Source organism: Rhinatrema bivittatum, chromosome 10 (genome assembly GCF_901001135.1).
Source record: "Rhinatrema bivittatum chromosome 10, aRhiBiv1.1, whole genome shotgun sequence".
Classification (NCBI taxonomy): Eukaryota; Metazoa; Chordata; class Amphibia; order Gymnophiona; family Rhinatrematidae; genus Rhinatrema; species Rhinatrema bivittatum.
Window position 1 is genome coordinate 22,810,789 of NC_042624.1, and position 17,028 is coordinate 22,827,816.

Genomic DNA, 17,028 nt, shown 5'->3' on the forward strand with positions numbered 1-17,028 from the left:
TCTTGAGGCCTCATTGGGGGTCCTTATTCCTGTGTCCCCCCTGTGGCTTCTTTTTGGTTGCATTTCTCCATTATGTATTTGTAGTATGGGAACCCGCTTGTTAATTCGAAAGGCATGTTTGGTGGGGAAGAAAGTTATTTTATTGCACTGGCAAGATGCATCTTCCCCTTCCTATTGGACGTGGCGCAACCTTTTTCACCGCATTATGCTCATGGATGCGGCAGCAATGCGACTCTCTCCACGCCACCGGAAGCACTTTCTGGAAGTGTGGGATGCCTACTTACAATCTCTCCCACAGCATGTCCGTAGTTTTGTTCTTAATGAGTAAATACTTTTTCAGTTCCAGAACTTTTTTTTTTTAATCTTATTAACTGAACGACGATTGGACTTTCTAAGTGGACTCTGGACCCTACCAGAAGGTTATTCAGGAGTAGTTGGGGGGGGGGGGGTGGTTGGGGGGAACGTGGAATCTATGTACTTTCATGACAATTTATATATCGGAGAGTGGCTCAGAACCACACCACTTTCCTTCTGTTATCTTTTATAAAATCAATAAAAATTGTTTCTAAATAAATGTGCCACATGCTAACTTCATGGAGTGCCCCCTAGTATTTCTATTATCTGAAAGAGTAAATAACCGATTCACATCTACCCGTTCTAGACCTCTCTTGATTTTAAACACCTCTATCATATTCCCCCTCAGCCATCTCTTCTCCAAGCTGAAAAGTCCTAACCTCTTTAGTCTTTCCTCATAGGGGAGCTGGATGAATGAAGATCTTTGGCTAAAATAGCCTCTTTCCCCTCACCTTTTAATCATGCTGGTAATCGTTTTGCCTTCCTTCCACCTTTCTTAATGTGTGGAAACATCTGGACTGTGCTTCTAAGATGGTATTTTTTAACAATGTCCATGCTTCTTGCACACTTTTTTTTTTCTAACTATTTTCTCATTTTATCAAAGCTTCCCTTTTGAAAGTTTAGCGCTAGAGCCGTAGATTTATTTACTATCCCCTTTCCTGTCATTAATTCACATTTGATCATATTATGATCACTATTGCCAAGCGGCCCCACCACCATTACCTCTCTCACTAAATCCTGTGCTCCACTAAGAATTAGATCTAAAATTGCTCCCTCGCTCGGTTCCAGAAGCAATTGCTCCATAACACTGTCATTTATTCCATGCAGGAACTTTATCTCTCTAGCATGTCCTGATGTTACATTTACCCAGTCAATACTGGGATAATTGAAATCTCTCATTATTACTGTACTACCAAATTGATTAGCTTCCCTACTTTCTCTTAGCATTTCACTGTCCTTCTCACCATCTTGGCCAGGTGGACATTAGTGTACTCCTATCACTATACTTTTCCCCAACACACAAGGGATTTCTACCCATAAAGATTCGATTGTGCCTTTAGTCTCATGCAGTCCTGTTGGACTCTATGCCATCCTGGACATAAAGCGCCAACCCGCCTACCATATGCACCTCTCTGTCATTGAGATATAATTTGTACCCCGGTATAGCACTGACCCATTGGTTATCCTCCTTCCACCATATCTCTGAGATACCAATTAAGTCTATGTCCTCATTCACTGCTATACATTCTAATTCTCCTATTTTACTTCTTAGACTTCTGGCATTAGCATACAAACATTCCAGTGTGTTTTTTGTTTGTATTTTCATTCTGCTTTCTAATTGATAGGGATAAATTGGAATCTTTTTGCTCAGGTGAGTTTTTTAATTACAGCACTTGGATTACTTTTCTTGATCCCACTCTCTGGTCACCCAATCAAAGGAATTGATTAGTTTCATCTGACATGATTTATGTCTGATAAAACCTCAGATCTTGCAATCCATTGAATTCCAAAAATTGCATTATCCTCTGTTTTAGCATCAATTCCTTTAGTTTGCTCACCATAGAAGTCAGACTAATCAGTCTGTAGTTCCCAGCCTCCTCCTTACTTCCACGTTTATGAATAGGAACCACATCTGTCATTTTCCAGTCCTCTGGGACTGTTCCAGACTCTAAAGAAACATTGAAAAGATCAGCCAGCAGAGCTCCCAGGACACCTCTAAGTTCTCTTAATATCCTTGGATGTATTCCATCCGGCCCCATTGACTTATCTATTTTAAGTTTAGTTTACTCCTCATGAACACACTTTTCTGAAAATAATTCTGTGTTCATTTTATGTGGTCCTGCTCCAGGCCCTTCCACAATGAACACTGAACAGAAATATTTGTTAAATAATTTTGCTTTTTTCTCATCAGCCTCTACATATTCCTCCACTTTGAGTCGCACAATGCCACTTTTGTGCTTCTTTCTATCACTAACATATCTATTTTTTTCTTATATTATAATTTTTGCAGTACTGACTACTTTCTCAGCTTCTCTTCATTTTTCTAGATATTGTCACCTGTCTTCCTCTTTTTGAGATCTCAGATAGTTTATGAACATTCCCTTAACTTTTCAACTACTTATTTAGAAAACCTTAATGGCCTCTTTTTCCTCTTCCCTTTATTTACTTTCCTAACAAAAAGATAATTGCCCTCCTTTTAGTTTTGACCATTTCCCTTCTACTTCCCCTAGATTTTCCCATCCAGCTAGTGTCTTATTGAGGTACTCTCCCATTTTAAGAATGTTAGTTTTCCTAAAGTCTAGGACCCTCAGAATGAATTTTCATCTCTTGCATCCTAATATTGAATCACGCCATCCAGTGGTCAATGGATCACAGATCATCCACTATAACATCAGAAATACTGTTTCCATTGGTAAGCACCAGGTCCAAAATCCCTTTCTTCCATGTGGGTTCCATTACCAGTTGACAGAACAGTTCTATTGCAGAGAATCTAGGATCTGCCTACTTCTAGAAGACATTGCAACTGGGATGTCCCAATCAACATCTTGAAAATTGAGATCCCCTAGCAGCAGTACCTCCCCTTTCACAGTAATCCTGTGAATATCCTCCATTAAATCTCTATCTCCTCAGTTGATGATGGAGGTCTGTATATCACAACACTATAAACAGATGTTCCATTTGCTCTTTCCAGATTAACCCACTGTGCCTCCTCCTTACCTCATAAGCCCAGCAATTCTGTTGCTCTAATATTGTCATGCCCCCTCCTTTCCTTTCTACCCAGTCCTTTCTGTATAGACTGAGCCTGGTATAACTATATCCAGTCATGCTTTTCCTGTACTAGGTCTCTGTGACAGCTACTGTATTCAAATTAGCTTCTTCCATGACTGCCTCTAAATCTGGGACTTTATTCCCCATACTATGAGCATTAGTGTGCATAGCTTTCCAGATATTGCACTTGTTTCCCATAATTCACATTTCTATATGTGTTTAATGTTTTACTTACCTTAGGATTTTGTTCATCTATCCCCAGTGATTTGAGTTTAAAGCCCTCTGCAGTAGGTTTATCATTCTCTGTTGAAAGATGCTGCACACCTTTTTCAACAATGTTGCGCTTATCGCTTGCGGGATCTAACCGCAAGCAGCCTCACTCACCTCCCAGCGCAGCCTGGATGCCACTGACGCTGGCTGCCAGTGCGGCCTGGGGAGGCCGCTGATACTGTCCTCTGCCTTGCAGCACGGTCCCAACGACTCCTATTGCTGTGCGGCGGGAGGCTGCCACCAGCACTGACTCCTCTTTATGGCTGGAGTGCTGCTACTGCCACCAAGCCGCTGCCGTTCCCATCTTCTTGCGGCTGGTACACTGTCAACACTTTTGTCTTCTCTGTGCAGCCGGTTCCTCTAGGTGCACGTGCCTCTGCTTTGAATTTAAAGGGCCCACGGCAGGAAAAGCCCCATGGCACTCCTAGATGATGTCATCACCTCTTCCTGTCTGCAGCCATATAAAAGGGCTCTCTGCCAGTTTCTCAGGGCATTCGCATTGAATCTTCATGGCAGTCCATGGTCTCTTTATCCGGCAAGGTCTTCCATGGTATGATAGAGTGTATGTCTCCAGGCTGAGAACCAGAGAATCAATGGGGGAAAACTCAAGAGGGAGGGTGAAGAGAACTAGCCTTGTGCTTCTTCCACCAAGAAAGTCCAGAAAGCAGTTGCAGGGGCAGACAGGATGACTGGGCCAATCAGGATAGTTCAGGGGAGGGGCCTAGGGTCTATAAAAAGGGAACCTCGGGAGAGCTACTCCAGTCTCCCTCGAGAGGCTCAGAAGTCGACAAGGACTCCCCGTGGGAAGAACTCTTAGAGCAGTAGAGGCTGGCAGGATCCAGAATCTTGACCCTCTAAAGAAACGAGCAAGGTTTGCTGGCATTAATCATTCTTTGGAATTTGTTCTTCTTTTTCTGTTTGGACTTGCTGAAATTGTTGGCTGAGACTAAAAGACTTATAAACTTACTACCCTTAAGCCATGGGGTTCTGGTGGCTTCACAGATAAGGATCTGTGGAGACTAGGTGAAAAGGGGGGGTTTGAGGCAGATTGGACAAGTAAATTATTACCTGTGATCACAAGGAGGGCTGCAAAACCCATTAGTCACACTTCCGAAGACAGGGACAGTATCATATGGTGGTATCATATGGGGATGGTATCATAAAAAGGTGTTAGAAGTGGGATCCTGAAACTGTCTTCATGAGACTCTGGAGCAGACCAGGATGACCTGGATATCGCTGTGTTTCTGTTGGCTCGATCCATCAGACCTGGCTGAGAGGAGAGCCATGGAGGGCTCGATATGCTTGGATTAGCTGGAGTCTGGTAAGAGTACCCAGGGCTAACCGTACCAGCCGGGAGGAGTGTGGTATCTCAGGGGCTGGCATTTATGGTTATGTGCTTGGCAAGGAAATTGGGGCTACAGAGTATACTGGTGTATAAAGGGAAATTTTGTGTGGCTGTCATGCGTGGATCCTTTGTCTATTTGGTAAGGTGCATGGGCTGGTGGGCATGATATGTTGTAGGAAAGGCAGCCTGCACTTGGATCTCTTTTTCCTTCCTCCGTAGGGAGCCAGACTGCAGGGGCAGCTGGTGAAGGAAGGACCCCATAGAAGAGCACCAACCTGCTGGACAAGGGGGCTAAGCTGGGATGGATTGACTGGAGGACCAGGGGGCAGCGTGGGGAGCAGACCTGGTCTACAGGAGCTGTGGAGAGTTCAACGTGCCTGTTTTTGATGGGCTCCAGTAAGCATACCTAGGCTATCTGTACCCTCCGGAGGAAGTGTGGTCACATGGGGAGTGTGGGAGATTGCGCCGGGCATGGCAAAAGGACCCAGGGTGGAGAGCCATATGGTTTTGTAGGAGCAGAGTGTATGACCCCAAAATGCAGGCTTTTTCTGACAATCTGGTAAGGGGCTGAGGTTCATGTGGGAGGGGCCCCTGGATGAAATGGTCTACACTTGGATTTTGGTTTTCCTTCCCTTCTAGGATGTCAAGGTGACCGGAGGATGACTAACTACAGGAATCAGTGGAAGCTGGATGACCAGACCATGCTGCAGAAGCAGGTCGCATGCAGTCAGGTTGTTTCAGAGGCTCAAAGAGTGGAGTCGTCGGAGCTTGGAAGGGACTGGCAAACATGGATGCCTATAGTTTACTGAATTGTGGTTACTACTGCCAGCTAAGGAAAACAAATTGGGAAGTTGGACCTTCAGTTAAGAAACTATTGCATCGGTTTTGCCAAGTGGGAGAAACTGTGGATAAATTGTTGGGGAAAGATGTTTTTATTAGGGAACCTTATGGTTCTACTTGTAGCCAGAGTGGCAAGGTTAAGAAGCATGGTTCTGCTGGAGGAGAAATTTATAGTAAGGTACCAAAGGAAAGGAAAAGGGGGAATTTTAGGAACTCACCCTTATGGTTGGGGTACAGTGGGTGAAAGCCATTGGCAAGAGGCTAGTGTAATAGATCCTTTGGAAGCTTTGTATAAGAAGGTGGACTAATGGAAGTGATCCTGAGGAGAGGGCTGTACAGAGTGACTTTTGTTCTGCTGGTGTAGGCATAGAAATCTAAGGGAAGGAGAAGAGTCCTAGGAGACAGGAAGTGAGACTGGGGGAAGAGTTGGTCGCATGTATGGTCAGCTTCCTAGTGACACAGGCTCCGAGACAGGGCTTTGTCAGATAGCAGATCCCCAAGGGAAAGTAGAGCCAAACCAGAGCTATAAATAGATCATTAAAAAGGGTTATGGGGTAAATATTCCCTGGAATGGTTCCTTGGCCAGGGTTGTTGGTGTAACCCCACAGGGACAAGGTACTGCTACCATAGGAATGGCAGAGAGGGGCACTGATAGCATGCCAGGATCTGATTTTAATAAAAAGAGCCAAAGGAAGGCAGGCGATGAGAAAATAAATATAAATATATACAAAATAATAAAGGGAATGGAACAGTTCCCCTATGAGGAAAGACTAAAGAGATTAGAACTTTTCAGCTTGGAGAAGAGACGGCTGAAGGGGGGATATGATAGAGGTGTTTAAAATTATGAGAGGTCTAGAATGGGTTAATGTGAATCAGTTATTTATTCTTTTGGAGAATAGAAAGACTAGAGGGCACTCCATGAAGTTAGCATGTGGCACATTTAAAACTAATCTGAGAAAGCTCTTTTTCACTCAACGCACAATTAAACTCTGGAATTTGTTGCCAGAGGATGTGGTTAGTGCAGTTAGTGTAGCTGTGTTCAAAAAAGGATTGGATACGTTCTTGGAGGAGAAGTCCATTACCTGCTATTAACTAAGTTGACTTAGAAAATAGCCACTGCTATTACTAGCAACAGTAGCATGGAATAGACTTAGTTTTTGGGTACTTGCCAGGTTCTTATGGCCTTGATTGGCCACTGTTGGAAACAGGATGCTGGGCTTGATGGACCCTTGGTCTGACCCAGTATGGCATGTTCTTATGTTAAGGGAAAGGCCCTCTTCTAAGCAAATGAAGAAGTGAAAGTAGAAGGGCATGAGGCCATGGTTGTGGAACCAGAAGTTAATTTAAGTAGCATGGAGAAAAGAGAAGTCTTAAACACATCCCAGGGAGAGGAGGAAAGGGGTGGTGTTCTAGGAGAAGTTTTTAAGTACGAGGTTCATGAACAGAGGAGCTTGCCCTGAGGGCTCATTGAGGAATCAGTGTAAGAGAAGGACCGAAGAACAGGTGGTCCTGTAATTATCTCAGCAAATAGGCAATGGGGTTAAAGTTAATGGTCTCTTTGGTATACTAAGAAAAGGAAATAATCATGAGGTTTATGCTGTGGAAGGAGTATCCCATATGGTTCCACAAGATAGTAGAGCCCAAAGACTGAAAGATAATTTTAGGGAATACTAAGGGAGATGGAAGGATTCCTCCCAGGTAGTTACCTCCCTGAGAAATCAAGTCACAGGACAGGTCTCTATCAGGTAGTAAGTACCCAGGGAGAAATAGAGTCCCACCCGGAACCGCAAGGACCCAAGGAAAGTCCCTCAGGAGGGTTTCCTAGTTTGGGCGGCAGGGGTGACCTCCCAAGGGAAAAGTCAGACTACAAGAGAACTAGAAGAGGGGAATACTTGTAGCACACCCTATTTCAATGTTAGTGACTGTAAATAAGAGGTGGTAGGCCAAGGGAAGGTAGAGAGGGCAGAAGGAACTCTCAGAATACTGGGAGGCCTTGAAATTAAGAATAGTAAATGGAAAGGTAACGTAAAGTGTCCAGATAGGATAGGGGATAGCTCTGAGGAAGAGGAGAAGACTCTAGTCAACAGCAATAGCGGTCCAGCAGAAAGTAAAAGCAGAGCTGGAACTGGAGCAAGCCCTGCAATTGGTAAAGCAGGAAACAGAGCAGAGGCATACTTTGAATCTGATAATCACAGATTTTCTTAATCTTCATACAGCAAACCCGGGAAGAGGTGGAACGCCTCCATAGCGAGTTAGAGGAAGCCCACGGAGTCGGATGTGAGCCTGAGGCAAAGATGGTAAGCGACCTACAGGAGCAGGGAAAAGCCCACCCAGAACTCAGGGAAGCTTTGCAAAGGAAGGTGGAGGAGTTGTCAGGCCTTGTAGCCATGCAAACAGGTAAACCTAGATTTTTGCTAGAAAGGAGAGGCTACATACAGGAATTGGAAGCAAAGATCTTATCTTTGAAGGATCAAAATTCCAAACTTATGGGAAAACAGAAAGAAATGGAAACCCAAATTAGTAGGGATGTGCAGAGCAAAATTTTATGTTCATATTTCTTATGTCCGAAAGTGGGTCCCACTTGCGGCCAATATGGACATAAAAAAAATCTAATGAGTTGGGTATATGTACATATGTCGCCCATTAAAGTCAATGGGGGAAGGATTTCCAGCCTATTTTTGGCTGCAGAATTGTGGTTTTCTTATCAATTGGCCCAGGAGAGAGTTCCCTTTCCTTTGTGCAGGGAAGTACTCCCTGGAAAGGGTCCACCCCTAGAGTTGTGTGTACCCGGTGTTTACATTGGCGTCCAGTGAATATCGTTGGCGTCTAGTGAATTCCGTTGGCGTCTAGTGAATTCAGACGGTACTTACGCACTTCAGCAGATGACAAAGGAATTGGAGGATCTCTCAGAAATAAGAATACGTGTGGGAATACAAGGTCTGGATGAACAGGCAGGCACAGCAATGGAGTTAAAACAGCAGTAGGAACACAAGGCCTGGATGAACAGGCACTTCCTTCGAGGACAGAGGTCAATCCCAGCTAGGGACACAAGGCCTGCATGAACAGGCACAGGAACTAGGTTAAAACACTGGTAGCTCGCCAGCATCTTTCTGATGCATGCTAGAATATTGGCAGCGGTATGGGCATGGTCCGTCAGGTGGGTGTGCAGTAAAGCCCACCTCCACCCTCATGCTTGTTCAGGGAAGGACTCCCTGGAACGGGTCCACCCCTAGAGTTGTGTGTACCCGGTGTTTACATTGGCGTCCAGTGAATATCGTTGGCGTCTAGTGAATTCCGTTGGCGTCTAGTGAATTCAGACTGTACTTACGCACTTCAGCTGATGACAAACGAATTGGAGCCTAGGATCTCTCACAAATAAGAATACGTGTGGGAACACAAGGCCTGGATGAACAGGTACATCATTCGAGGACAGAGGTCAATTCCAGCTAGGGACACAAGGCCTGCATGAACAGGCACAGCAACCAGGTTAAAACACTTGTGGGAACACAAGGCCTGGATGAACAGGCACAGCCACTGAGTTAAAACACCTGTGGGAACACAAGGCCTGGATGAACAGGCACCGCCACTGAGTTAAAACACCTGTGGGAACACAAGGCCCAGAAGAATGGGTACAGCAACTGAGTTAAAACACCTGTGGGAACACAAGGCCGGGATGAAGAGGCGCAGCAGTCGAGCACAGAGGTCGATCCCAGCTAGGGACACAAGGCCTGGATGAAGAGGCACATCATTCGAGGACAGAGTTCAATCACAGCTAGGGACACAAGCCGCGGAGGAAAAGACACTAACCAGGATCCTCCAAGCCCTCATTTTCTCCAAATTAGACTACTGCAACTCTACATTTCTTGGACTCCCTTCCTCATACACAAAACCACTCCAAATGGTTCAAAACGCAGCAGCCCGTCTACTAACAAACACTAGGAAAAGAGACCACATTTCCCCAGTCCTAAAAGACCTCCACTGGTTACCAATTCAGTTCAGAGTCATTTACAAATCCATCACCTTGATATACAAAATCTTTCACCAACACACCATAATCGACCTAGAAATTCCTCTCCGTTTATACAAATGCACAAGACCGACCAGGGAAGCCTACAGAGGATGCCTCCTTGTTCCACCCTCCAAAACCACTTATCACAGCACCTTTAGAGATTGAGCCCTTTCCACAGCAGGTCCACCGTTATGGAACTCCATCCCCCCAGATCTCAGAAATGAACCTTGCCTCCTAACCTTTCGGAAAAGACTCAAGACATGGCTTTTCAGGCAAGCCTTCCCGAACTGCACCTAACACACACCATCAATAAATTCTCAGCTCAGAAGCTGTATATATTGGACGCCATATTTGTAATGTACTCTTGTATATTTTTATATTCTACACATGTATATAATTAACCTCCTCTATCCCTCTTTATTTCTTACACTCCCAGTTCATAGCCCCAGTTAATTGTAACTGCATCTCTTCACCACGTGTATTTATGTTATAGGTTGTTTTCTTTGCACCCCTGTTTTCTGTAAAGCGACATCATGTGAACGATTTCATGAATGCCGGTATAAAAAAACCTTAAATAAATAAAATAAATAAGTAAGTACCGCAAGGGAAAGTTGAAAACAACTTTGAAGAGGGAGTTCAAGAGGGCGTGAAATTGTAAAGAGGTAAATGGGTGGGGTCCGTGCAGTCCGCCCGCAGGATTCAACCCGGCGGGTTCGGTCGGACCGGGGTTTCGGCGGATCCCCCACCCCCACCCCTTTCGCGGGGGGTGGGGGAGGGGCGGGGAACGCCTCCCGGACGGCCCCGGCCCCCGCAGGGCGCATTTCCTCTGCGGCGGTGCGCCGCGACCGGCTACGGTTCGGCTGGGAAGGCCCAGGGGGGGCAGGTGGCCCGCTGCTCCAGCGGCGCGTGTTATAGCCCCCCCTCCCGGCGTTTCCTCCTTCCCCTTTGGCAACTGTTAACTTGTCTTAACCTCATTCACTACATCTATGCAGACGATGTTCAGATTCTTATTCCCATAACAGAATCTATTAACAAACTTGGCTATTCTTACAAGCCTTCCCTGATCCTTCAAACTTTCACTAGATAAGTAAAGCTACTCAGCTTTCAATATGGAACTTCGCCCCTCCAATATTCTCCTCATTTAGCTACCCTACTTATGCACTTCAGAAAATGACAAAGGAATTGGAAGATCTCTCAGAAATAATAATACGTGTGGGAACACAAGGTCTGGATGAACAGGCAGGCACAGCAATGGACTTAAAACACCAGTAGGAACACTAGGCCTGGATGAAGAGGCACATCATTCTAGGACAGAGGTCAATCCCACCTATGGACACAAGCCGCGGAGGAAAAGAAACTAACCAGGATTCCCTCCGTAACGGCGAGTGAAGAGGGAAGAGCCCAGCGCCGAATCCCCGCTCGTCCGGCGGGCGCGGGAAATGTGGCGTACGGAAGATCGCCTCTCTGGCGCCGCTCAGGGGCCCCAAGTCCTTCTCATCAAGCCTCAGCCCGCGGACGGTGTTAGGCCGGTAGCGGCCCCCGGCGCTCCGGGACCGGGTTTTCTCGTAGTCTGTTTGTTTGGGAATGCAGGCCAAAGTGGGTGGTAAACTCCATCTAAGGTTAAATACCATTTCCGGCGCGTGTTATTGCCCCCCCCCCCCCCCCGGCAGCAGCTTCGCCGTTTCCCCCGCCGTTTCCTCCTTCCCCTTTGCCAACTGTTAAGTAGTCAACCTCATTCACTACATCTATGCAGACGATGTTCAGATTCTTATTCCCATAACAGAATCTATTAACAAAGCCATCGCACTTTGGAACAACAGCTTACAAGCCATCACTAATCTCCTCAACAGTCAAAGCATGAGATCTTATTAAGAAACTGACATTATCCTCAACAAATTCTTACTCCTAGCAAAACCTATACCAAGTAAGTACACAGGGGTCTGTATTTTCATACCCCATTGCTTGCTGTTTGAATACCGCTCTTGCCGTACCGACCCGCAGGGTCCACCTAGGGACACAAGCTGTGGAGGAAAAGAAACTAACCAGGATTCCCTCAGTAACGGCGAGTGAAGAGGGAAGAGCCCAGCGCCGAATCCCCGCCTGTCCGGCGGGCGCGGGAAATGTGGCATACGGAAGACCGGCTCCCCAGCGCCGCTCGGGGGCCCAAGTCCTTCTGATGGAGGATCAGCCGGCGGACGGTGTTAGGCCGGTAGTGGCCCCCCAATAAAACCACCAAAGACTGCTTCTATAAACTGCAAGTTTAAAAAAGGATAAGACCACTCTTCCACGCCAAACACTTCACAACCACCCTCCAAGCCCTCATTTTCTACTACTGCAACTCTACATTACTTGGACTCCCTTCCTCATACACGAAACCACTCCAAATGGTTGAAAACGCAGCAGCCCGTCTACTAACAAACACTAGGAAAGGAGGCCACATTTCCCCAGTCCTAAAAGACCTCCACTGGTTACCAATTCAGTTCAGAGTCATTTACAAATCCATCACCTTGATATAAAAAATCATTCACCAACACACCATTATCGACCTACAAATTCCTCTCCGTTTATTCAAATGCACAAGACCGACCAGGGAAGCCTACAGCGGATGCAATGCCGGTATAAATAAATAAAATAAATAAATAAAATCAATAAGTACGTAAGGGAAAGTTGAAAACAACTTTCAAGAGCGAGTTCAAAAGGGCGGGAAACCGTTAAGAGTTAAACGGGTGGGGTGCGTGCAGTCCGCCTGGAGGATTGAACCCGGCGGCGGGTTCGGTGGGACCGGGGGGTGGTTTCGGCGCATCCCCCACCCCTTTCGCGGGGGGGCGGGGAACGCCTCCCGGACGGCCCCGGCCCCGTCCAGGAATAAAAAAATAAAGTAAAGCAATAAAATCAATAAGTACGTAAGGGAAAGTTGAAAACAACTTTCAAGACCGAGTTCAAAAGGGCGGGAAACCGTTAAGAGTTAAACGGGTGAGGTGCGTGCAGTCCGCCTGGAGGATTGAACCCGGCGGCGGGTTCGGTGGGACCGGGGGGGGTTTCGGCGCATCCCCCACCCCTTTCGCGGGGGGGGCGGGGAACGCCTCCCGGATGGCCCCGGCCCCGTCCAGGAATAAAAAAATAAAGTAAAGCAATAAAATCAATAAGTACGTAAGGGAAAGTTGAAAACAACTTTCAAGACCGAGTTCAAAAGGGCGGGAAACCGTTAAGAGTTAAACGGGTGGGGTGCGTGCAGTCCGCCTGGAGGATTCAACCCGGCGGCGGGTTCGGTGGGACCGGGGGTGGTTTCGGCGCATCCCCCACCCCTTTCGCGGGGGGGCGGGGAACGCCTCCCGGACGGCCCCGGCCCCGTCCAGGAATAAAAAAAATAAAGTAAAGCAATAAAATCAATAAGTACGTAAGGGAAAGTTGAAAACAACTTTCAAGACCGAGTTCAAAAGGGCGGGAAACCGTTAAGAGTTAAACGGGTGAGGTGCGTGCAGTCCGCCTGGAGGATTGAACCCGGCGGCGGGTTCGGTGGGACTGGGGGGGGTTTCGGCGCATCCCCCACCCCTTTTGCGGGGGGGCGGGGAACGCCTCCCGGACGGCCCCGGCCCCGTCCAGGAATAAAAAAATAAAGTAAAGCAATAAAATCAATAAGTACGTAAGGGAAAGTTGAAAACAACTTTCAAGACCGAGTTCAAAAGGGCGGGAAACCGTTAAGAGTTAAACGGGTGAGGTGCGTGCAGTCCGCCTGGAGGATTGAACCCGGCGGGTTCGGTGGGACTGGGGGTGGTTTAGGCGCATCCCCCACCCCTTTCGCGGGGGGGGCGGGGAACGCCTCCCGGACGGCCCCGGCACCGTCCAGGAATAAAAAAATAAAGTAAATATATAAAATCAATAAATACGTAAGGGAAAGTTGAAAACAACTTTCAAGAGCGAGTTCAAAAGGGCGGGAAACCGTTAAGAGTTAAACGGGTGGGGTGCGTGCAGTCCACCTGGAGGATTGAACCCGGCGGGTTCGGTGGGACTGGGGGTGGTTTAGGCGCATCCCCCACCCCTTTCGCGGGGGGGCGGGGAACGCCTCCCGGACGGCCCCGGCCCCGTCCAGGAATAAAAAAAATAAAGTAAATATATAAAATCAATAAGTACGTAAGGGAAAGTTGAAAACAACTTTCAAGAGCGAGTTCAAAAGGGCGGGAAACCGTTAAGAGTTAAACGGGTGGGGTGCGTGCAGTCCGCCTGGAGGATTCAACCCGGCGGCGGGTTCGGTGGGACCGGGGGTGGTTTCGGCGCATCCCCCACCCCTTTCGCGGGGGGGGCGGGGAACGCCTCCCGGACGGCCCCGGCCCCGTCCAGGAATAAAAAAATAAAGTAAAGCAATAAAATCAATAAGTACGTAAGGGAAAGTTGAAAACAACTTTCAAGAGCGAGTTCAAAAGGGCGGGAAACCGTTAAGAGTTAAACGGGTGAGGTGCGTGCAGTCCGCGGCCCCGGCCCCGTCCAGGAATAAAAAAATAAAGTAAATATATAAAATCAATAAGTACGTAAGGGAAAGTTGAAAACAACTTTCAAGAGCGAGTTCAAAAGTGCGGGAAACCGTTAAGAGTTAAACGGGTGAGGTGCGTGCAGTCCGCGGCCCCGGCCCCGTCCAGGAATAAAAAAATAAAGTAAATATATAAAATCAATAAGTACGTAAGGGAAAGTTGAAAACAACTTTCAAGAGCGAGTTCAAAAGTGCGGGAAACCGTTAAGAGTTAAACGGGTGAGGTGCGTGCAGTCCGCGGCCCCGGCCCCGTCCAGGAATAAAAAAATAAAGTAAATATATAAAATCAATAAGTACGTAAGGAAAAGTTGAAAACAAGTTTCAAGAGCGAGTTCAAAAGGGCAGGAAACCGTTAAGAGGTAAACGGGTGGGGTGCGTGCAGTCCGCCTGGAGGATTCAACCCGGCGGCGGGTTCGGTGGGACCGGGGGTGGTTTCGGCGCATCCCCCACCCCTTTCGCGGGGGGGCAGGGAACGCCTCCCGGACGGCCCCGGCCCCGTCCAGGAATAAAAAAAATTAAGTAAATATATAAAATCAATAAGTACGTAAGGGAAAGTTGAAAACAACTTTCAAGAGCGAGTTCAAAAGGGCGGGAAACCGTTAAGAGTTAAACGGGTGAGGTGCGTGCAGTCCGCGGCCCCGGCCCCGTCCAGGAATAAAAAAATAAAGTAAATATATAAAATCAATAAGTACGTAAGGGAAAGTTGAAAACAACTTTCAAGAGCGAGTTCAAAAGGGCGGGAAACCGTTAAGAGTTAAACGGGTGAGGTGCGTGCAGTCCACCTGGAGGATTGAACCCGGCAGGTTCGGTGGGACCGGGGGTGGTTTCGGCGCATCCCCCACCCCTTTCGCGGGGGGGCGGGGAACGCCTCCCGGACGGCCCCGGCCCCGTCCAGGAATAAAAAAAATAAAGTAAAGCAGTAAAATCAATAAGTACGTAAGGGAAAGTTGAAAACAACTTTCCAGAGCGAGTTCAAAAGGGCGGGAAACCGTTAAGAGGTAAACGGGTGGGGTGCGTGCAGTCCGCCTGGAGGATTCAACCCGGCGGCGGGTTCGGTGGGACCGGGGGGGGCTTTCGGCGCATCCCCCACCCCTTTCGCGGGGGGGCGGGGAACGCCTCCCGGACGGCCGCAGGGCGCATTTCCTCCGCGGCGGAGCGCCGCAACCGGCTCCGTGTCGGCTGGGAAGGCCCAGGGGGGGCAGGTGGCCCGCCGCTCCGGCGGCGCGTGTTATAGCCCCCCTGGCAGCAGCATTGCCGTTACCCCCGCCGTTTCCTCCTTCCCCTTTGCCAACTGTTAAGTAGTCTTAACCTCATTCACTACATCTATGCAGACGATGTTCAGATTCTTATTCCCATAACAGAATCTATTAAGAAAGCCATCGCACTTTGGAACAACAGCTTACAAGCCGAAGCCACCACTAATCTCCTCAACAGTCTAAACCTGGTCCTCAATGCCTCTAAAACTAAACTCCTCTTCATTTCCTACAAGCAAGAAAACCTCCCATCTCAGATCCATCACAAACACCTTCTCACCCACAACCATGTGAGAGACCTGGGAGTAATTATAGACAACCGTCTTGACCTAAAGAATATGATCCAAACCACAACTGTAAGATATAATATTATATCTTAATGGGCCTCGACAAAGGAAACTCTTTCCTATTGATCTTGTTAGACCTTTCCGCAGCGTTCGACACGGTCAACCACGCCATCCTCCTAAACCAGCTTTCGTCCATAGGAATCAGCGGCACCGTCCGATCCTGGTTCAAAACGTTTCTCGATAACAGAGGTTACAAAGTTAAACTCCAAAACAAGGAATCCTCAAGATTTGACTCTGTCATAGGAGTCCCTCAAGGTTCTTGATTATCTCCGACCCTATTTAATATCTATCTTCTTCCTCTCTGCCAACTTCTTACCGACCTCAATCTAAAGTACTTCCTTTACGCAGATGATATTGAAATCATCATCCATATCAAAGACACATACTCTAAAACTCTTGACTACTGGGAAACATGCCACCAGAAAATCAAACAAGTAGTAAACAACCTACACCTCATCTTAAACTCATCCAAGACAGAAATCCTACTCATCTCTCCTGAAAACAATATCTCCAACACTACTCTTCCCACCAACCTACTTACCACACAAGTTACAGACTTAGGAGTGATAATAGACAACCGGCTAAACTTCAAGGCACATATCAACAAAACAACCAAAGACTGCTTCTATAAACTCCAGGTTCGGAAGAGGATAAGACCTCTTTTCCATGCTCAAGACTTCAGAACGATCATCCAAGCAGTCATTTTTGCGAAATTAGACTACTGCAGTTCCCTATTGCTAGGTCTGCCCTCATCCTATTCCAAACCACTACAGATGGTTCAAAATTCAGCAGCCCGATTACTAACAGGCGCAAGAAAGAGAGACCACATATCTCCCATTCTGAAAGAGTTACATTGGCTACCCGTCCACTTCCGTATCATCTATAAAGCCATATGTGTCATCTTCAAAACTATTCATCAACGCATCTTATGCACTTTAGCTGATGACAAAGGAATCGGAAAATCTCTCAGAAATAAGAATACGCGTGGGAACACAAGGTCTGGATGAACAGGCACATCATTTGAGGACAGATGTCAATCCCAGCTAGGGACACAAGCAGCGTAGGAAAAGAAACTAACCAGGATTCCCTCAGTAACGGCGAGTGAAGAGGGAAGAGCCCAGCGCCGAATCTCCGCCACTCCGGGTTCGGGGATCTGAACCCGACTCCCTTTCGATCGGCCGAGGACGACGGAGGCCATCGCCCGTCCCTTCCGAACGGCGCTCGCCTATCTGTTAGGACCGGCTGACCCATGTTGAACTGCTGTTCACATGGAACCCTTCTCCACTTCGGCCTTGAAGAAGAATGCTCAGTCTGTT

The 17,028-nt window shown here is 47.4% G+C and overlaps 1 protein-coding gene across 1 annotated transcript in view; it reads left to right on the plus strand.

The window, feature by feature from the left end:
- The window catches only part of LOC115100348 (nucleoprotein TPR-like), a 101,929-nt gene that overhangs the window by 53,669 nt on the left and 31,232 nt on the right, over positions 1 to 17,028 (plus strand). Inside the window, exon 3 of the mRNA XM_029618765.1 lies at positions 7,795 to 7,875. Within this exon, the coding sequence (XP_029474625.1) occupies positions 7,795 to 7,875 (81 nt within the window). The remainder of the gene's footprint in view (positions 1 to 7,794; positions 7,876 to 17,028) is intronic.